This window comes from Schistocerca piceifrons, chromosome 4 (genome assembly GCF_021461385.2).
Source record: "Schistocerca piceifrons isolate TAMUIC-IGC-003096 chromosome 4, iqSchPice1.1, whole genome shotgun sequence".
NCBI lineage: Eukaryota > Metazoa > Arthropoda > Insecta > Orthoptera > Acrididae > Schistocerca > Schistocerca piceifrons.
In genome coordinates this window covers 405880001-405902591 of record NC_060141.1, presented here as the reverse complement: position 1 = coordinate 405902591, position 22591 = coordinate 405880001, and the positions used below count along the sequence as shown (strand labels likewise).

Below are 22591 nucleotides of genomic sequence, written 5' to 3'. Positions count from 1 at the left end.
CAGTTCGATCACTTGGTGATGCGGCCTCCTTGGTTCGGTGTGCAACATGGAGTCCCGATGGGTTCTTCCGCTTCTGCCGGACTTGAGCTTCCCGTACCCAATTGAATGCGGCTTTCGTAAGTCTCTGTCCCCTCGGTCTTTTATGTTAAATTAGGCTCCAAACTAGTATACATTCTCACGATATGTCACTCGTTCTTCGTGTGACATGAGCAGCCCACTGCCATTTCGAGGTTACTGAATACGATTTTCCGAAAATCCTTCACCAAAGAAGACGAAGTTAATAATCCAGAAACTGAATCAAGAACAACTGCCATTATGAGTAACTTAGAAGTTGACATCCTCAGTGTAGCGAAGAAGCTTAAATCACTTAATGAAGTCAAAGCCTCCTTTCCAGACTGTATCACAGTCAGTTTCCTTTCAGAGTATGGTGATACCATAGCCCCATGCTTAGCAGTCATATACAACCGCTCGCTCATCGAAAGATCGTACCTAGGGACTGGAAAGTTGCACAAGTCATACGAATGGTCAAGAAAGGAAATAAGAGTAATCCACTGAATTATGGACCCACATCACTAACGTAGGCTTGCAATAGAATTTTGAAACATACTCCTATACTATGTTCGACCATTATGAATTCCCTCGAAGAAAATGATTTATTGACAATGAGCCAACACGGTTCAAATGGCTCAAATGACTCTGAGCACTATGGGACTAAACTTCTGAGGTCATCAGTCCCCTAGAACTTAGAACTAATTAAACCTAACTAACCTAAGGACATCACACACATCCATGCCCGAGGCAGGATTCGAACCTGCGACCGTAGCAGTCCCGCGGTTCCGGACTGCAGCGCCTAGAACCGCAAGACCACCGCGGCCGGCAGCCAACACGGTTTCATAAAATATCATTCATCTGAAAAGCAGCTACCTCTTTATTCTCAAGAAGTAATGAGTGTTATAGACAGGAGATACCAAATAAATTCCACATTTTAAGATTTCCAGAAGGATTTTGATATCATTCCTCACAAGCGACTTTTCATTAAACTGCGTGCCTATGGAGTTTTGTCTCAGTTGTGTGACTGGATTCGTAATTTCCTGTCAGAACGGTCACAGTTCGTCATAACTGACGGAAAGTCATCGAGTGAAACAAAAGTAGTGTCTGCCGTTCCCCAAGGAAGTGTTATAGGCCCTCTGTTGTTCCTGATGTACATAAACGATTTAGGAGACAATGTGAGCAGCTTTCTCTTAGATTGTTTGCAGATGATACTGTCATTTACTACCTTACAAAGTCATCAGATGATCAAACCCATTACAAAATGATTTAGACTAGGTATCCGAATGGTGCGAAAAGTGGCAGTTGACTCTAAATAATGAAAAGTGTGAAGTGCTCCACATGAGTACAAAAAGGAACCGGCTAAATTTCAGTTACACGATAAATCACACAAATCTAAAGGCTGAAAACTCAACTAGATACTTAGAGATTACAATTACGAACAACTTAAACTGGAACGCTCACATAGGTAACGTTGTGGAGGAAGCAAATTAAGGACTGAGATTTATTGACAGAACATTTAGAAAATTCAACAGGTCTACTAAAGATACTGCCTACTCCACTCTTTTACGTCCTCTCCTGGAGTACTGTGCAGTGTGCGATCCGCATCAGATAGGACTGACGGAGGACATCGAAAAAGTTCAAAGAAGGGCAGTTTCTTTTGTATTATCGCGAAATAGGGGAGAGAGTGCCGCAGAGATGATACGTGAATTGGAGTGCCATTCATTAAAACAAATGCGTTTTTATTGCGACAAAATCTTCTCATGAAATTTCAGTCACCAACTTCCTCCTCACAGTGTAAAAATATTTTGTTGGGGACTACCTACATAGGGAGAAAAGATTATCATAATAAAGTAAGAGAAATCAGAGTTTGCACAGAAAGATTTAAGTGTTCGTTTTTCCCTCGCGCTGTTCGAGAGTGGTGCGGTAGGGTAGTAGCTCTTCCATGTACTTAATTATGAATTGCTGCATAATCACGTAGATTTAGATGCATTTACTTTATCTATCGTCACGAATCTTTATTGTACATCCAATAGAAACTGCTTAATTTTTTTTCTTTTTTGCAGCCAACATTCATTTTCCATTCCTCTTTGAGCTCCTATGAATTCCCAAAAAATGAATTTATTTGACGTTCACACCTCAAAGCTATTAGTTATTACTAGTTGTACAAGAGAGTCGTTCAGAAAATAAAGAACGTTTTATCATAACTAAACAAAAACAGAAGATATTAAAACAAAACTTATTTACGAAGTCACGATACATTACTGTAGATTTCAGTATAGTTGCCACAGCTTGAGTTCCCATATTGTACTCCTCTACCGCCAAAGTCACAGCTTGTTTGAGGTCTCCATTGTGTGCAAACTGTTTTCACCCAAAAATTCCCTTAATCTCTGGAATAAGTGAAAATCTCTTGATGCCACGTAAAGCGTCGACAGTTCTTGCTGTGTTCGTACTGATGTATTGTCTGATAGGCTCCCAGTCCGATCTTCATCGTGCACACTGGTTCTTCCTTGTTTAAAAACGATGCACCATTTCCTCATGAAGATCCGTTCATTGCACTATCACCATAAGCACTCTTGTCTATAAATTTTGATAGGCCAAACATTTTGTGGATTCAGAATTCGAATGACGCAGTACACTTCGCAATTGGCGGGATTATTGCTGGATACCACCATTTCGAAAGCTTTCAGAACAAAGAGGCTTTTTCACTCGGCAACGCAACTCGGCTCCCTCTGAGGCGGGAAAAGGAGCTCAAAAATTTGTGTGAAATCTTATGGGACTTAACTGCTAAGGTCATCAGTCCCTAAGCTTACACACTACTTAACCTAAATTATCCTAAGGACAAACACACACACCCATGCCCGACGGAGTACTCGAACCTCCGCCGGGACCAGCCGCACACTCCACGTCTGCAGCGCGTTAGACCGCTCGGCTAATCCTGCGCGGCAAAAGGAGCTAACTGGCACGCTTGCGATAGGTGCCGGGCGTGGGGAGCAATCGTCCTTTACTTTCAGGACGGCCCTCTTACATTGGTCAAAAACTGTTTTCTTCGGCACAGCTGATATCGTAGACTTTAAAACTGAAGAATATGTGCCGTGAACTTCCCACCTCAGTTTATACTTCTAGTTCACATGTTTGCAAGTTGGCCCAGATAGACATATTCAACGACCCTTTGGAGTTGTGTACTTCTAACACATGTATTTCTGTCCGGTGTGCATTCATTCATTCATTCATTCAACTTGAGAGCGGACTAACGCAAAGTGGCTAACTAATACAGGTTGAGTGAAAAAGGACTTAACGATTTTGGAATGATATCGAAATTTATTGAGCTAGCTTACAGAATCGAAAAATGTGTCATTTTCTAGCAAAAAATCTCAAGATTGATTCATGTAGTACATCAGTACACGATTCCGCCACCAGAAGGTCAGCGTAATGCACTGTTAAAATGTCTACTTTCACTGGTGCGGAGCGTGCACCCTGTGTGTTTTTCTTTCACAAAACGAACTTTGCAACGAAGTCCGTGTGTATGTTCCTCGCCCAACCAAGCAATTTAGCAGACCTGAAAAATCTAATCTAAACTGCCATTGCACAAGTTACGCCCAATTTGCTGCAACGAGTGTGGGAAGAAATTGATTACCGGTAAGATGTTTACCGCATCGCTAATGGTAGTCACATGGAACCAAAATGCCCCTTGACACTTTTATGTGAAACTAGGCGTTGTTTGCTACAAAATCACACATCTACTGATTCTAGAAGTTATCCCAATAAGTTTCTGTACCATTCCATTGTAAATTCCATTTTTTCTCGCCTTGTACTTTTGTATTGTATTGTATGGTAACCGGGGACCTATAAACGACGGAGAGGCTCCGTCCCCGCCGCAGCCGCAGTGGTCCACAACCCCCCGATGACTACCGCAGTCCACTTCACCCCTCCGCCGCCCCACACCGAACCCAGGGTTGCCTTGTACTTTAAGTTACTCTGTATTATTTGCAAATAGAATAATCATCAGCAAATCTCAGGTAATTTAATCTCTTTTTCTTAGAACTTCGAATTCAGTCTAAACATATTGTCGTGAGAGTATTTTACATGAAACGAAATCAGGTCGGCCGTATACCTGAAAACACCCTATTAATTCCAGTATATGTTTGGTACAGCCTGATGCAGGATAACCTGGCGGTTAAACCCCCCTCGGAGAGTCACCGGTAGGGAGTGAAGAGAAGCGCCCTCGTCTCGTTTGTCCATTTCTGACTGCCAGCGCCGGTTGCCGGCGAGGCCGCTTTGCGGATTCGTATCACGCAGGAGGCGGCGCCTGCATTTCTCTCACTCCAGTTCACGGCTCAGTAAAACCGGCGCGTGCGACCCGCCGTTGTATATAGAGCCACCGGCAGTCCGTGGCGGCCCGTCTACTCCACACAGATCAATACGCGCCACCGGACTACACCGACGTGTTTGCCATTCACCACTGTCACCTCGCAAACTCACACTCCCCTCTACGCATTTTTCTCTCCCGTTAAACACAAAAAGTCCCTTCTGGCCTTTTTTTAACGTCGGAACAGTGTTGTTTGAGAGGATGCCTACAGCACGTGCGGGAAATCTAGCGTCACAGAACAAAGGCTAGAAAATTTGAAATACAGTGTGTGTGTGTGTGTGTGTGTGTGTGTTCAGCAAGTCGGCGATGAAAATTGCCAACACAGCACTAGGAACAGTCCTCCAGGAGGTATATAAGTTCAGCTATGTGTTCCGCTAAGGTGGTAACGAAATGGCGCCGAAATATGAAAGAAGTGGGAGGAATACGACTGGAAAGCAAGGAAAAAGTAATTAAGGCAGACTTTCTGGCATTCGCAGATGGTACTTCGATATTACCGGAATCATTAGAAGATGCGACTAAAGAAAGAAGCCAACTCCGGATACAAGCGGCTAAAGCAGTTTTATAGATGTGTGTTTAGAGCTACTAGATGTATCAGTTTGATAAGTCGCAGCTGCAAAATACTAACGCGAATTCTTTACAGACGAATGGAAAAACTGGTAGAAGCTGACCTCGGGGAAGATCAGTTTGGATTCCGTAGAAATGTTGGAACACGTGAGGCAATACTGACCCTACGACTTATCTTAGAAGCCAGATTAAGGAAAGGCAAACCTACATTTCTAGCATTTGTAGAGTTAGAGAAAGCTTTTGACAATGTTGACGGAAATACTCTATTTCAAATTCTGAAGGTGGCAGGGGAAAATAAGGGAGCGAAAGGCTATTTACAATTTGTACAGAAACCAGATGGCAGTTATAAGAGTCGAGGGGCACGAAAGGGAAGCAGTGGTTGGGAAGGGAGTGAGACAGGGTTGTAGCCTGTCCCCGATGTTATTCAACCTGTATATTGAGCAAACAGGAAAGGAAACAAAAGAAAAGTTCGGAGTAGGTATTAAAATCCATGGAGAAGAAATAAAAACTCTGAGGTTCGCCGATGACATTGTAGTTCTGCCAGAGACAGCAAAGGACTTGGAAGAGCAGTTGAACGGAATGGATAGTGTCTTGAAAGGAGGGTATAAGGTGAACATCAACAAAAGTAAAACGAGGATAATGGAATGGAGTCGAATTAAGTCGGGTAATGCTGAGGGAATTAGATTAGGAAATGAGACACTTAAAGTAGTAAAGGAGTTTTGCTATTTGGGGAGCAAAATAACTGATGATGGTCGAAGTAGAGAGGATATAAAATGTAGACTGGCAATGGCAAGGAAAGCGTTTCTGAAGAAGAGAAATTTGTTAACATCGAGTATTGATTTAAGTCTCAGGAAGTCGTTTCTGAAAGTATTTTTATGGGGTGAAGCCATGTATGGAAGTGAAACATGGACGATAAATAGTTTAGACAAGAAGAGTATAGAAGCTTTCGAAATGTGGTGCTACAGAAGAATGCTGAAGATTAGATGGGTAGATCACATAACTAATGAGGAGGTATTGAATAGAATTGGGGCACAACTTGACTAGAAGAAGGGATCGGTTGGTAGGACATGTTCTGAGGCATCAAGGGATCACAAATTTAGTACTGGAGGGCAGCGTGAAGGGTAAAAATCGTAGAGGGAGACCAAGAGATGAATACACTAATCAGATTCAGAAGGATGTACGCTGCAGTAGGTACTGGGAGATGAAGTTTGCAGATAGAGTAGCATGGAGAGCTGCATCAAACCAGTCTCTGGACTGAAGACCACAACAACAACAGCAGATGGATAACATTAGGAGGAGATAAAGTTCAGAAGGTTAGGTTCGATGGAAAAGATATAATCAGGAGTGAAGACGTCACAATTTTATTACTCTGGCAGAGAAAAACATGGTTACAGGGTTGTAGTACGAATTAAAGTAGCAGACAGAGTACAAGTACTACCCAGTCACGTTAATGTGACCACCTACAAAAGTCTGAATAACGATCTTTTATTGCAAGGACCACTGCGAAATGTGCAGAGTCAATGAGCTTGTGAAAGGTACCGACTGGGATATGGAACCATTCAGGCTCCAGTGCCGTGTCAGCTACGCTAGGTTTCTCCGTCGAGCATCCAAGGCGCCAACAGCCCGATTGAGGTGGGCCCACAGATTCTCGATTGGATTTAAATTCGGCAAGTTTGATGACCAGGAGACTACGTTAAACTCATCGTGGTGCTCGCTGAACTACGCACATACGCTGTGACACGTTGCATTGTGCTGGGTAGATACCATCGTGCCGTGAGAAAAGCTGCATGTACAGGTGGACATGCTCTCCAAGAATAGATTCATACTTGTGCTGATCCATTGTGCCTTTCAGAACGACGAGACCACCGACGGAGTGGCACGAAAACATTCCCCAGACCATAACACATTCAGGGTGTCTGCTTTCAGCTGTTCCATGCCGTACACGCCAACGGCCATCTGTGCGATGGAGCATAAAACGTGATTCATCTGAAAAGGCTACGTTTCGCCACTCTGTGGACGCCCAGCTGCGGCACTGGCCTGCAAGTTCCAGTCTTCGCCGCCTATAACAGCAGTCAGCATGGGTGCTTGACCAGTCGTTTGCTGCGGAGGCTCATACGCAGCAATGTTCGTTGGACAACCGTTGAGGAGACACTGTTGGTAGCCCCTTAGTTTACCTGGGCGGTCAGTTGCTCAACAACACATCTCCGCAGCCGTCCTTCACCCCTGTCATCTATGGCGCGTGGTGCACCACATTTCCCTCGGCGCCGGTTTTGCTTAGCCCCATTAGGCCTTGCGCAGTATACTTTAACCACAGAGTCACGCAAACAGTTTACAGACTTGGCCATTTCGGAAATGCTTATATCTTTTACTCGGAAGCCAGTGATGATGGCCTAATGGGCCTCAGATAAATCGTTCCGTTTCCGCATTACGACAACGACTGCGCTGTTTTTCACGTCCGCCCTGCTACGCTTATATACCCTCCACTCCTAATGCTGCCACCTACCGTCTGTGGGTGGTTACTGCATGTCGACGTCGAACGTAGGTGGTACTCACATTAATGTGACTCGACCGTTTGTATGAAAAACATGGATTCATTGTTCTCGGAATTAGAATGATAGCGAAAGTGTTATAATTCAGCATGTAAATACCAGGTTCCCTTAATCCTTTGAGGACCATTTCTTTCAAAGATAATAATATATGGTTATTTTAGTTAATATCATATCCAGAAGTAGCAATATGAAACGAATATATCCATTTCCAATACGGTGAGAGGTAGGGCACTCAAGGTTATTCGCAAGTACCTCCGCCTCTTCAGAAGAGGACTGCGCAAAAACTGTAACACTACAGAGAAAGATCCGTGGATAAAGCAACTCCCTAAGTTTGTAACTCACATTACAAATGAGGAATATGAGCTTCGTTTGTGCGTGGCAAATGTCAATAGCTGCGTCCAATCCATTGACAGGATGTTCCCAGGAAGGTGCGACGGTAGCCCGCTTTGAAAATCTGCTAATTGGGTTGTCTATATATAGGCGCGAGCTAACTCGTTGCGACAATACGGAGACGAGGGTCAACAATAAAACTTGAGAGCAGATGCAGTCTATAAGTGTAAGAATTCTGCAAACCATTAGCACATTAGCAGTCTTTTCTTTATCAGGGGACATTGATACATAGTGGTAACATGCAGCAAACTCCCATTAGTTCTCTGATAACCTATCGTGAGAGACATACGTTCTCATTGTTGGCAAATGGTTAAGGAGGAGAAGTGATAGAGCATATATACGAACGTATTAAAGTTCTACTGCAGAAAGATTGCTGCAAGATTGAAGAGGCAAATTGGAATACTGTGATACGAGAGGCTGTGAAGTAAGAAATGTGGGAAAATATGGATTGAGAAGACGGAAAGAGAGGGGGAAAGATTAATTTAATTTTGTCAGGAAAAGGAAATATTTGTAGCAAATATATGATTTCCAAACCACAAAAGACGGCACTTTACGTGGATATCTCCTGGAGACAGAACTAGATACTAAATGGACCATATTGTGGGGGATAATAGATATATAAAGCAGTGAAAAACTCTAAAGGGCTACCAGTAACTGTCATAATTAGCGGTCTTCCATTATTCGTGATGCAGATGAGCATAACACAGAAGAAAGTGAAGAAAGCATACAAAGTGAAGTGCTGGATTTCAGAAAGAATAAGAAAAGAAGAAATGAGAACAGTGGGAGAGAAGGCAGCACAAACTACAAAAAAAAAAAAAAAAAAGGTGAGGAAGGAGCAAAGGAAAGTCGAACTAAAATCAAAGGTGCTACAAACAAAATAGCAGAAGAAGAAACAGGATACTTCCAAGGAAGCGGACCTAACAGTTCAACGTTGTTGAGGAAGAAGGAAAGTAAAATAGAGAAATGTAGAATCTATTGTTACGTGGGCGATGAACACGCTTAAGGCGGAAAATAGCTCGGAAGGAGAAAAATAGGCAACAAACTCGACCGTTGCGTCTTTAAAATGAGCTTCGCTGCCCTGTCTTTTTATTTTTTGTCGACATTTTGACTAGTCTGATGCAGTCTACTCATTTACGGCAATCATCTCAGAGTAGCATTTACACTCAACTCAATGCGGGGAATCCCCTACCAATCCAGTGGTCCTGAAATATCAACGTCAGTCGCGCACACTGCCGTGAAAATGTGCTGGTGCCCATCTTGCGTGAGCCACTTTTGTATTCTTTGCTGATATGGCACATCCTCACGAAATGCAATTGAATCTCAATGTAGACAATTGTAATGTGCTGCGAATAGATAGAAAGAAAGATCTCTTATCATTTAGCTACAATATAGCAGGTCAGCAACTGGAAGCAGTTAATGCCATAAATTATCTGGGAGTACGCATTAGGAGTGATTTAAAATGGAATGATCATGTAAAGTAGATCGTCGGTAAAGCAGATGCCAGACTGAGATTCATTGGAAGAATCCTAAGGAAATGCAATCCGAAAACAAAGGAAGTAGGTTACAGTACGCTTGTTCGCCCGCTGCTTGAATACTGCTCAGCAGTGTGGGATCCGTACCATATAGGGTTGATAGAATAGATAGAGAAGATCCAACGGAGAGCAGCGCCCTTCGTTAAAGAATCATTTAGTAATCGCGAAAGCGTTACGGAGATGATAGATAAACTCAGTGGGAGACTCTGCAGGAGAGACGCTCAGTAGCTCGGTAAGGGCTTTTGTTGAAGTTTCAAGAACTTCACCGAAGAGTCAAGTAGTATATTGCTCCCTCCTACGTATATCTCGCGAAGAGACCATGAGGATAAAATCAGAGAGATTAGAGCCCACACAGAGGCACACCGACAATCCTTCTTTTCACGAACAATACGAGACTGGAATAGAAGGGAGGACCGATAGAGGTACTCAAGGTACCCTCCGCCACACACCGTCAGGTGGCTTGCGGAGTATGGATGTAGATGTAGATGTAGAAAGCTAGGCAGTACGTAAATGAGATAGTCCTGATAACGAGCTCATCTAACATCTATGGTAGCACTATCTCTCTTGTGGCAAGGGGGACGCGAGGGAGGGAGGAGGTGATTAGTCTACTGACCTCTTTTATGCGAGCCTCTTCGTATCAGAGTAGCACCTACCTTCAACACCTCAGTTATTTGTTCCACATATTCCACAAATTTCTCTCCATTTTCTGCGATCTACGGCTTCGCCTAGATCATGAAAGTGATTCCCTGCTAACAAATGTCCTACCGTACTGCTCGTTTTCCACATGTCCCTTTCTTTTCCGATTCTGCAGAGCATTATTAGTCCACAACCACTTCAGCATTCATCTGTAATACCACACTTCAAATACGTCGCTTCTCTTCTTCGTGTTTCCCCACAGAAGATGATTCGCTTACGCAGAATGTTTTCTTGAATTAGGGAGTATATTTGATGCAAGAAGTCTTCTACGGGTGAGAAATGCCCCACGATATGCAAACCGCTATTTCACAGGAAAAAAAAGAAATAAGGAAAAGCGGAGTTTGCTGGAAGTGCATATGTCAGCAAATGAAATAATTGCTTTTTGCACAAGTCTTTTTAGCGCCACGCAAACACACACACAAACACACACACACACACACACACACACACAATATCGTAATACGAACCAGTTACAGATTAAAATTAATTTCCCATTTCCAAAGAGGGATAATTCCAGACCCAACATAAGTCTAAGAAAAAATGGAAGCCATGACTTCACACATTATTTTGAAATGTGTGCAACACTTGCCTCACCATAATGTACTCTGATTTAGCTAAATTGTACATTGAATGCCGAGCAGTTCCTAAAAGAAGGACACGCCAAATATCCCTCTCGAGTCTTGTCCAATCAGACATTGTGACTTGTCTCTGACGACTTTATCGTCGGCGGGTCGTTAAGTTCTAGTCTCGTTTCCTTCCTTCTTCATTGCCTCAGAGAGGTCAAGTCTGGGGGAGCTCTACTGTCAGTTTACAAAGCGCAGTTATTTAAGGAGTGGAGCTATGAGAATGGTATGTCGCAAACTAGTGTGTCCTCCCTTCATAGAAGGCAACATGGTCAGTGACTTCGTGTTATTATGCTCTTTACATACCAATGTCTGGTACTGCTTAATACTCGCCCCTTTGTGTATTATCCCGAAACGAACACGTTATTTCAGTAAAAAAAAAAAATGAAATGAGCGTATGGCATCTTTGGCCAGGAATCCCCAGTCGGGGAAGTGCGGCCGCCAAGTGCAAGTCTTATTTCAGTCGACGCCACATTGGGTGACTTGCATGCCGGTGATGAGGATAAAATGATGAGGAGGGCAACACAACACCCAGTCCCCGAGTGGAGAAAATCCCCAACCCGGCCGGGAGTCGAACCCTTGCGCACTTGCATGGGAGGTGAGCACTTTACCACCCAGCTAAAGAGGCGGACTCTGTATCAGGTAATGCGTATTAGTAATACATTTTACATGGCGGTGATTCTCCCATTCCGTACTTTTGTTCGAACACCAAAAAAAAAAAAAAACAAATACTCGTTAAACACTAAACACCTTACATACCTTTCCAACAAACCACATTCGCATTCCCGTTGAAATAAAAGACCTAAATTAGAATTTTTTTGTAGATGCTACACCGTTATTCTCAAACGGACAGTACAGGATACTGTGCCGAAAGTTAGGCAAGATGTTCAATTCCGTAGGTCACATACGATCAGAAGCTCAGTATAACGTCTGTCAAGAGTTACTGAACAAGCCGACAGAAAATGTAGTAGTTATTTTGTAGCCGTAAAAATAAAAAAGGTGATTATAACAGAATGATACCAGTCATAAGATTAACACATGCGCGCGCACACAGACGCACGTATTTATAGAACGGGAGAGAGAAACAGATAAACGAACAAACAAACAATAAAAACTGTATTCCAGAACTAATTTTCACTCCGCGGCGGAGTGTGCGCTGATTTTAATCTGTCAGGAAGTTTCAATAACAACCGTATTGTTCACAATCACAGTGTCTCACTTGCGTAAATTCACATGGTAGCTTAATACACTATTAATGCTGCCTTTTTAAGATGTACACGTGACGAGGGACTTCAAATTCGAACCGCTTGGCATTAAATTATAAACAATTGAATTTTTAACTGCTAACTAAATTTATGCCACTGCACCAATTTTAGAATAGTTTTTTGAATATTAGTTTTACGGCAACACAAGAATGTTGAAGTATCAAAATTTGCGCACAATTGAAAACAGTTTCTTAGACTAAATCTGAAGACGGGAATTATCTTTCGAACCCGGCGTTAGGTTTTGTTTCTAACGCGAACGATTTTGACCAGACACGTCTTGGGAAAGCACAGGAAAATGCAGATCGTTAAAATATTTAAGTATTCATCTTCCCATTATTTTCAGCCTAAATATGATAGTTAAATAACAGAAACAAATGAGAGAAATATGATAAAAATATTTGGGAAATGTGGAGTCAGTCACATATGCTTGCATGTCACAGGATAATGAAAGATCACTCCGTGACAGAAAGAACTGAGCATGCTTTTATGCTATATTCCTGTCAAGCGGACTCTAAAGAAATTATTTGAGATAGTAGACTGGTGTTCCATGACCAGTTATACTATCATCAAAGAAACTGCCAGCGTAAAACACACGCTACACATAAATCATAGTTGCTGAAATGTTTATACAGCTCTCTAAGTCGGTAACGAAGTTTTATTCGCTTTTATGACCTTTTTAAGGTTTACACACAGATGTAACTTCGAGTTCACTGACAAGCGCAGAAATATTTCCTTCAATTTCTGACGAATTAAATGTTATTTTCCAAAAATAAATATTAAACCGGAAACCGAGAAACAGAAGTGTTCATGGTCGTTCGTGCAGGATATGGGAAACACAGACTCCCATACATTCTCTTTACTTATAAAACCTTGAATACTTCGTTACAATAATTGAATCGTTCAAGAATAAAATATTTGCTGTCTCACAGATTTATGACAGTATTCCTAACCAAATGTGCACTACTAATGTGTTACACGAACGATTCAAGCTATATTATTTCTCTACGGGTTGAACTGACATATTCCCATCAAATGTTAGCAATATATACAGACTCTTTGATGATTAATTTGAGTCATACTATTCATACAAGTCGTATTTTTGGGGCGTTTGGATATGATCTGTTAAGAAAAATTGGCAATCAGAGACAGCAAGAAATTAAGAGACCTCTTAATTCAGATTCCTGAGGAACAACCGTATATTGGAAACCATCAAGAATAGAAGACGCGCTGAAGTGACGTTTCTCCTCCAAAGATGTCTACACTATCACATCTTATCGCACGTTTCCTTATAATGCACGCTCCATTTAAAACAGTAAGTTAGTTACAACTTTCATAATACTTTGTCAACTTGAAACAGTATAGGATTTAATTAGCAAAAGATGTTTGTAGTCCGATTTTCTACATTATGTAACAAAATGTTTCGTCTTTATCTTCTTTTCCTAAATAGCTTTAGATTCTTTTTCTTATTTTCAGTTACCACATTGCAAAACTTAGAATTATCGAAAAAAGTGTCTCAGATTGTATTATTGTTCTTAACATTATGTGATTGTTTTGTAAACACACAGATCGTAGTACACATGGCAGTTCTACATAGAAGACTAATCTTCTACAATTTTTGAAGTGGCTAGATATGTTTGGATGATAAATAAGAATTTTTAATCATATGTTATTATCATAGATATCTCACAAGCTTACAAACATCTAAACACGACCTGGTAAAACCTTGTTTGACTCTTTACTGTCTTTCAATCGCATTTTGCGGTTTTCCAGACGAGTTAGCGTTTACATGATCCCGAACAATATCTCACTGATTTCTTCAGGCACTCAGACCCGTGGCCTTATAGTTTCCTCTCGCAGCACTTCAACCAGACATGTTTTTTTCCTCTTTCTTGTTACTTTACTTCTGATGAAGGGCGGGCTGGCTGTGGATAACGCCGCTCGTCACCCTAAGTGTTACATGTTTTACAAATATGTATGAAATCAAACAAATAACGTTATAATTTTGTTTTTTGAAACTCTGCATAGGCGCCAACTTGGTGAATTTTCAATATAGGCAGTTGGGAAGCTCTTTCTGCATGTACTGAGATCGTGTTTCTCACCGAAAGCAATAGCTTTGTGGGCTGTACAGCTGTTCTGTTGTTCTTGATGTTCACTTAGATATATTTTGGATTAACTTTTTCTTCTAGAAACCTTTTGTTAAATGCAATAAAACGAATTTCTTTTATTAACTGAAGTTTGCGATTTCTGACAACGACGTTATTTTATTCATTGGATTTACCAAGAAGTGTCTAGCAGAAAAAGTGACCCCTAAATACATGAAAGAGAACTTCTAGAACAACAGTACCGCTACACAGCAAAGATTTTGCCTATGTTGTAAACTACGAGCTGGGTACAAGTGAGTAGCACATGCTATTCAATCAGGTACAGACCTTGCCTGTGATGCATCAGTTTTTGTAAACCACAATTACTTGAAGGCGAAATTTATAAGGGAAATCCTCTCTGTCTTCTGACGGTGCGCACTGTCCCCAGACTAGTTACGGCGAAATAAATATTTATTTCAAAAGATGTGGCTGGTTGCAGGTTTTTCTTCAGTGATTTTTACAAGAACATCTTCGGTGTTCTCAAGCCATCATGGATAAACTAGTATCCGTCACATATTTTTATCAGAGTGTCGACTTATTGCGTTGATACAGTTTGTACAACGAACGTTGTGGTCAGCATACAAAGCAATTTTTTTTTACTTCATTAAGTAAGAAAAATCAATGTTGGCGGGAGAGTTTAAAACGTGTGCCGCTTTCGTCTTCCCTGTAAAGTGGAAACAGACTGTCTCGGCACATATGTTTCTAAGAAAAATCTTAATCCCAACTCTTACCTCCAGAAATAATGGAACATATCATACTGTCATCATCATCTAAAATTAAAGCTCTAACAACAACCGTGTTTGCAGGTAAATTATCGGGTTGAAGTCCGCCTATTGTGAAAACAACTAATCTAAGGTAGGAGATGACGTACTGGCGGAAGTAAAGCTGTGAGGACGGTTCGTGGGTCGTGCTTAGGGAGCTAAGTTGGTACAGTACCTGCCAGCGAAAGACGAAGGTAGCGAGTTCGAGTCTCGGTCCGGCAGTCAGTTTTAATTTGCCAAGAAGTTTCATTCGTATTGTTGTTTAATCACTTGTGGGAGCATTTCTGTAATCCTTAGCGAGTGTTTTTATCCACTAGAATTTTAAGTTTCTTAGAGCATTCTTTACATTATTATATAGCTTACCATGGTTTTCCACGTGGTTTATGTCCACGTATGCAAGCTCATCTGATGCAGAAACGCACACAGGAAAGCGGCAAAAACATGTACGATTAAGATGTGTATCTTTATGCAACAGACGGGCACGTAGAAAAGGACATAAAACACGAGAAAATCTATGGCAGTCTGTGTGACAATGTAAAGGAGATCCTACAGAACCCAACATTCTAGTGAATAAGACCTAGATGAAAGATCTCATTGATGATGGCAAAAATGCGCCGGTACGTGAAAAGGCGAAAACAATTTTAGCCGTCTGCGTAATAGATGGATCTGAATTCCCACAATTTATACGAAGATCATTGTAAAAGTAAAGAACTATTTGATCTAACCAGCCGCACAATTTTCTCCCCACCCATGACGCCATGTCGTGGACTTAACTAATCGTTGACGCCAATATGACACAAACAGCGAGCAAGAAGAGTCGTTTACTGTTTGTTTGTGCTATTTTAAGCTGTGTGACAAAATTAACGATCCCGCCAAGAGAGAGGTGTGTAGTGCAACACCGTTTCTGGATATCAAAAAAGTCCTCCCGGAACGAAGTTCAAATGTAATGAATCAAGGTTCATTTCTAAAGCGGTGCATGTGTTTAATGGCGGACGAAAGAATATTCATGATGAAGGACGGTCAGGTCGCTCTTCACTTGTGCCTGACGAAATTTAAGTGGAAAGTTTCTCGACATCTCTCTTGCTGCACGGTGATGGCCCCGAGTGACTGCGGTCTTTTGCCCAAATTGACAGATGTTCCGGGCTAAAAGCACCATGGAGATGACAACGAACTGAAGGAGGACGTTAGTGGCTCGTTCAACAAGTTGGCGCCAACTGAGTATGCAGAAGGCGTAGGAAAGCTCGTACAGCGCTACGAAAGATGTTTAAATCTGAACGGTTACTAGAAAAGTAGCTAATATATCAAAACATGGTGTAAAATAATTTTCTTTTCGTAATGCTGCATAAAAATGCCTGGAGAAGAAACGTTATATTCTTTTAGAATTTATCTTCGCACCACGCGTTTTTTTATCTGTATAACATAATCCATTGCCCCTGCACGTTGCCTAAGTATGGAGTCACTTCACTCGTGCGACATTCAGCATTGTACGTCCTTCATAAAGAAGAAACAAATTATTCAGAGGTCAGTTATCAGTAAGGTTAGTGGTATCGAGTTTCACTGTACTGAAATATCTAATTTAGATGTAATTGTTCTTTTTCTATATGACGTGTCGGCTGTCTTCCGATGGTATTATAGGTAATACCGACTACATACCAGTAGATAATCGACAGCACCTAGTGTGACCGGAAGGAAAGGATCGGACCGTGATTAAGAGAGCGAAGGTCTAAGTGGAGTTACTGTACGCCACCTAAAAGCCTCCAGGGAACACTCTCTCTTGGGAACTTCGCACAATGTCAGCGAAAGACTGCCACGTCACAGCGTTTGGAAGTCATACTTTCACGCGTGCCATAGTCAGGGTCAAACATTTACATTCACGCCAACAAGCCGCCAACGCTGTGAGCTAAGCACCAGTGTGACCTTCAGAGAAAGATAATTATTTCTTGCTGGTTGTGCGGTCTTGGATATTTGCGCGAAAGTCGAATGGTTTCACCGGAAATAATTTTCACAACAAATACGTCATTGAAGATGATCGTCTAAATAATGTCTCCGGACAAAGAGCAACTCAGCCAATACGAAAGCAATTGATTTAAAAATTTATTTTCACGGCTGCTACGAATTCACCACAATGTGATCATAACTTAACAAGGAAACGAATAATACTTTTACATTCAAAGTTAAGGTATTGAATATTTTTGTTGTTTTAATTTCTGCAATTTATGCTGCAGTGCTAAAAGAACGGCCCGAATAGAGTGTATTATCAGTGTGATTTCCAAAATTAATAATACGGTTATCGCAACTGCAACGTGCAGCCAATACAGAAAACATTGGCAAATAAATAACACTTTGTTTATTCGGAGTTAAAGGCCTGAATTTAACTAAGACTGGAGAATTGGAAGACGTGTAAATGTTGGAGTAAAATCCGAAAAGAATATTCGGGTCAGTAAAACAGGAAGACAAGTGATGGCGATCTTGAAAAGAAAATCGATCAACTAAATGTTACATGAGGAAACACAGAGTGATATTTTACGGACATGTGGTTTGGATTACTGGAAACACGGTATGTAATAGAATTTTCAAACATGACAGTCAGAAAATATCTCCCTGGATTGAACGGCTGCAAGAAATTAGAAATTATCTCAAGGAGACGTAGATCAAAAACCTCTAAATTCTATATAGAGATGCATTTCGTAAGAAAAGTTTAAACTCCTCTCTCCTGAAGAGAAAAAGAAAACAGGAGCAACGACGTCAAAAGATCGTAAACGAAAACAATCTGATAGAAATGATGGAAATTATAATATTGGGAAAACCGAAAGATAAATCTGAAATAGTTATTCAAGTGGTTCGTAAGAGGTACAAATTAGAAATAAATCTTACGATAAGTTAGATTTTGTGTATTCTGGAACAAATGATAGAACACTATTACAAGGTGTTATGTCAAGATTTCAGACGTGAAAATTGGAAGAAAAAATTAAACTAAAAACAAGGAGATAACAATCTCATCGTAATTATCGTAATTGATAAATAGGTCCTATCTTCTGAACAACTGCATGCCACTAAAGACGCAGTGGGTACTCTCGCTACTATGGTAATAATTTTTGTGGGTTCGGGCTACAACCGCAGTGAAAAGATATTAGTATTTTATTAATATATATTTACGGATTTTTATAGCACCACTAATTACTCGTTAAATTCTCTTTTCATTTCTAACCACTTAGATGTTGATGGCGTCACAAACTTTTCCTTAAAAAACAAGTCAGACACTAACAGTATCAACAGTAAGATCACTTCGGAACGAGCTAAATATTTTTATTTTATTTTATAAAATGTGTTTTAACCATCATTTGTTTAGTGTCGCATTAGTCATCTACCGGTTCCTGTTATTAACCATCATTCAGGATGTAGGCTACAACAGATTTGTTAAAAACATTCCACCATATTATTTTGAAGCTGAATCATATCGATATTATCAAAAATTGTATAACCAATTTGTCTTAGAATACTGACAGTCATATTTTATGTCAAACATACAGACATCACAGGAGAAACGAACAACAATTCAGTACTCAATATTGTTGTTGGTCTTGTTTTTTCTGTGATGTCTGTACGTTTGACATAAAATATGGCTGCCAGTATTCCAAGACAAACTAGTTATAGAACTGTGGATAATTTCAATATGGTTCAGCTTCAAAAAATGTGGGATGTTCTTAACTAATCTGTTGTACCCCACGTCCTGGATAATGGTTAATAACAGAAACCGGTAGATGACTATCGGGACAATAAGCAGCTGATGGTTAAAATGCATTTTATAAAATACTTCACGGCTGTTGAACCCCACGTCATGGAAACGTTACAAAATATTTTGTGTTCACTCGTTTCCATTGCAGATCTCAGAAACGCAGGTGAGATGGTGCTTGTCCCGGAGGAAGTCGGTTCGAACCCTAGAAGTGGAGGAAATCTGTACCATCAGTATTTCACCAGCAATCGGAGGAAACTTTGTTACGAAAAATTTCAAATCGGCAGCAGTAGCAACAGTGATCTCAAAACTCTCTCCTGTGTGCCGTGGAGTGTTAGTGGGGATCGAAACATCAGGCTCAGCGTTTCCCTAGTTACACCCACGAAGAGCGAAGAGCTATGCGACACTAGAGGTTTACACGGCCCTATTGTCTGTATGCATACATCACTCATCTACACAAAATGTCTACTCTCAAAACAAAACATTTATGTCTCTAGAAAGGACAGGTGTCAATGTGCACACATGGAAGGTGGGTTTTTCGGGTTAACAATATTCTTTAATTGTAGTTTTCTAGCCTCCAATCGCTGAAGTGCTATTTTAACTGGCTTCGACTTCTTAGAAAGTCATTAAAATGACCTGTTTATAAAAAGAAATGTAGGTATAAAGAGAATAGTAAATTACTGTGAATCACAATTACTAACTCTAACGAACTTCTGTAGACAGCTAAATGCACACTGAAATGTTAAACGGTAACTGGTCCAAGTATAACTGAACAGGCGAGGAGAGGCAAGCGTAGTATAAACATATGTATCTGAGCCCTGATTGGTGCAGCTGAAGGCTACACGGTTAACTGCATTATGGTCTTAAGCTTGTCATTCGTAAATCGCAAATGTAGGATCAAAAATGTTTACAGTAGCAAACTGATTGTAAGATATACCCTTCCCATAGGATAAAGCTGTAAAAATTGCGGGATTATTGGTGTAGGTAAGCTAGATGTGCAGTAGAAGCGCCGGCCTGCATATGTGGTCCGCGAGTGGCCACCTGGTTAGTGGCGGTAACGAGTGAATGCTGAGCAGCCGATTTGAGTCATTTGTCTAACTTTTATTAAACAAGTGCAGATCGGCACAAAAGGGAACCCCAATAATAGAAAATGACGAAAACCAAGAGAGAACGTGCGTCATAACGGATCAGAAAATAGTTCAACAAGAGCTTTATTACCGAAAATGCTTTGTTCAATTAACAAATGTCATTGATGTTTTCTTGAAATCAGTGAAAATTCCAGGCTCTTCAGGCGTATCTAAATGGAGTCTCCTACAAACACAATGACAGATATCAAAATATTTATATATACGTCCTAATTTATATCTGCGTTTCTTTTTCAAATGGGAACAAAAAGCCGGTCATTGCTGCCTACATTAGCCTACATTGTTCTCTAAATCGGGGATCGAAAGATCCACTCGTATGCCCTGTGTAAAATTTCCAGTTAGACATTTGAATCCGAAGACGACTTGCAAGCCAAGATTCTCACACTATCTTGACATCTGTCAGTACGTAGTGATCCGCCTATGAATCTGATAAAGTACGTCTCCAAACTGAAAACATAGCCCAGCTACGTCACCAGGAGCCCCTATAGGCAGTTTCCCAATGTTATATCGCCACTTCCAGAACGCGCCTTTTAGATGAGAGGTGAGTCTCCTGGGAGTGCTTTTTCTCCATTAAATGTAACGATATATGGCACACAGAAATTAGTAACTAATATTAACTAACTCAAGTAACACACATCAACAGAATCTACGTAAATCACTGTACGCTGCAATGTACTACTAGACGGGAAACTGATTCTTACGCCATCCTGTACGTCAGGTAAGACGTTTTTGGTGGAAAGGCCGCTTCTCCCACCACAATTGCTGCTCGCCCTTCAGTCTGCAGACAGACTATAGTTTCCTTCAGTATTATTGTACACCGAGAGTACTGAGGGATAACACTAACTTTCTAAAAGCTGTCTGAGGAAGGCAGATGTTCGTACTTGGAAACAGGGAAGAAACACAGATCGTAGTTACCGCCGAGCGGAAACAGCTGTGCTGGCGGGAGCCGAGTCGAACACGTGATACCGAGTCAGCGATGCAGTTGAACTTCGGCGGGAACACGAGCGACGTCAAAGCGGAAACGGATGAGTAAAAGACAAGCGACGGAAAGGCAAAGACGAGTTTTACCTCAGGTGTCGGCGAAGAAGCGAAGCGCGGCACACCGCAGAGCGGCGAGGCGGCAGCAGCGGCAGCGGAGGCGTCGCCTGCGACCGGCGGCAGCGGCGGCTGCGGCGCTACGGCTGCGCCCCTACCGGCTGAGGGCCGAACTGGAGCGGCGCGCTGCTCGCTACTCACCGCAGGGCTCCGGCGCGCTGCTGCTGCTGTCCATGACGCGCCGCCGTCTATTGTGGCCGGCCGCTGACACCGACCAGCGTCAAAAGGCTTAACTCCGGCGCGCGCGCGCACCACACGCCGCCCTCCGCTCTGCTCCTCTGCCCTTCTCCCTCTCCCTCTTTCCCTCTCGCTCTCTTCCTCGGCGCGTCGCCCCACACTTAATCGCCCTCCCGTTAGCCACGCCCGCCCGCTCGCACTTTTGCTCTCTGACTGCCACCCCGCTTTTCCCCCTCTCCGGGCGCCGCGAGCGCCCCATTGATTGGTTGACGCCGCCGGCTCGCACCTTAATCCTATTGGTCGGCGTCCCGGCGCCTGACGTCGTGATCTCATTGGCCCGCTCCGAAAAAGCCGCGCGCGTGCGGCGGCGGAGTCGGACGGCGGCGGCTGTGGTGGGGAGCGACCGGACGGCGCCGTGTGACGGCGGGTGTGGCCTCCGACTCCGCCGTCGCGCGGGGGTGGCGGGGGCGGTGGAGGCGCCGGTGGCGACGCCGGCCCTAATTCCGGTTCAAAAACCTGCCCTGTCAACCCCCCCCCCCCCTTCCTCTTCCAGCTCCGGCAGAATGCCATTGGCGCGCCCACCGAGACCCCGGAAAGAGGCAAAGTAAATTCGATTTCTATCCCGGGGATTCGGAGGCGCAGCGGGCGGCCGGATTGAGTGCCAACCGGGCCGTAACTCAATCGCGCGCGCCGTACTTTTGATTGGACCGGCGCGGAAAATTGCCTGGCGTGTACAAACCCGCCAACTGCTCAGGCGCCCGTCTTGCGAACTTCATCCCGCTGCTCTGGTAAGATGAAACTCTGAAGCCGACCACGGCTGTAGCGTTATGGAAAAATTAGGCAAGCCTGTGCCAGTCAAAACTCCGCAGTACGTCACTGAAGGTGGGTTTACACGTGAAGATTTTGCCGCAATAGCGTTTCGTTGACATTACTGCAATGCACGGTAATTTTCGGTATGACCGGCAAATATTGCTGATGTTGCAGGCTGTTGTAGGTAGTTGTCGACTTGTCCACCACGGGTGGAGAATATTTTTGCATTGCAGGGCAATATCTATCTCTAGCGCTGTCTATAAATGCTTCCCTCTCGCTCTCACCTTTGTTTTCTACTTCTCTCTCCGCCAACGTTACAGTCACGTGTCCGAGCGAAAACGATATCATTTCACCTCTCTCCGAAAGTTTACGATCGTACATAAAGTCACCTCTTTTGTTTGTTACTTTCTTGTGTACGGCAGTGGAGAAGTGGACAAACGAGAGAACTATGAATTTCATAAACGCAGTTCATCTACGTCTCGAGGGCTACAGGACGTGGAGACTAGTCTATAAAGGACCTTTCGTTAAGAGTGTTAGTTTTTAAAATTGTAATTTCTAATTTCTAATTTTTTTGTGTGCTTCCAGGTGTGAAAATATCCAGTATAATTTAGTATTTATCAGGAAGCTTGGGTTACTGTGTGGTCCAACAGAGTTTGCAGTTTCATCTTGCGGCGATTCATGCTACCTGACCGT

The 22591-nt window shown here is 42.4% G+C and overlaps 1 protein-coding gene across 1 annotated transcript in view; it reads right to left on the bottom strand.

The window, feature by feature from the left end:
• Positions 1 to 21421, bottom strand: part of LOC124795871 (photoreceptor-specific nuclear receptor-like) — a 254597-nt gene extending 233176 nt beyond the window's left edge. Inside the window, exon 1 of the mRNA XM_047259952.1 lies at positions 21010 to 21421. Within this exon, the coding sequence (XP_047115908.1) occupies positions 21010 to 21421 (412 nt within the window). The remainder of the gene's footprint in view (positions 1 to 21009) is intronic.
• Positions 21422 to 22591: the final 1170 nt, after the last annotated feature.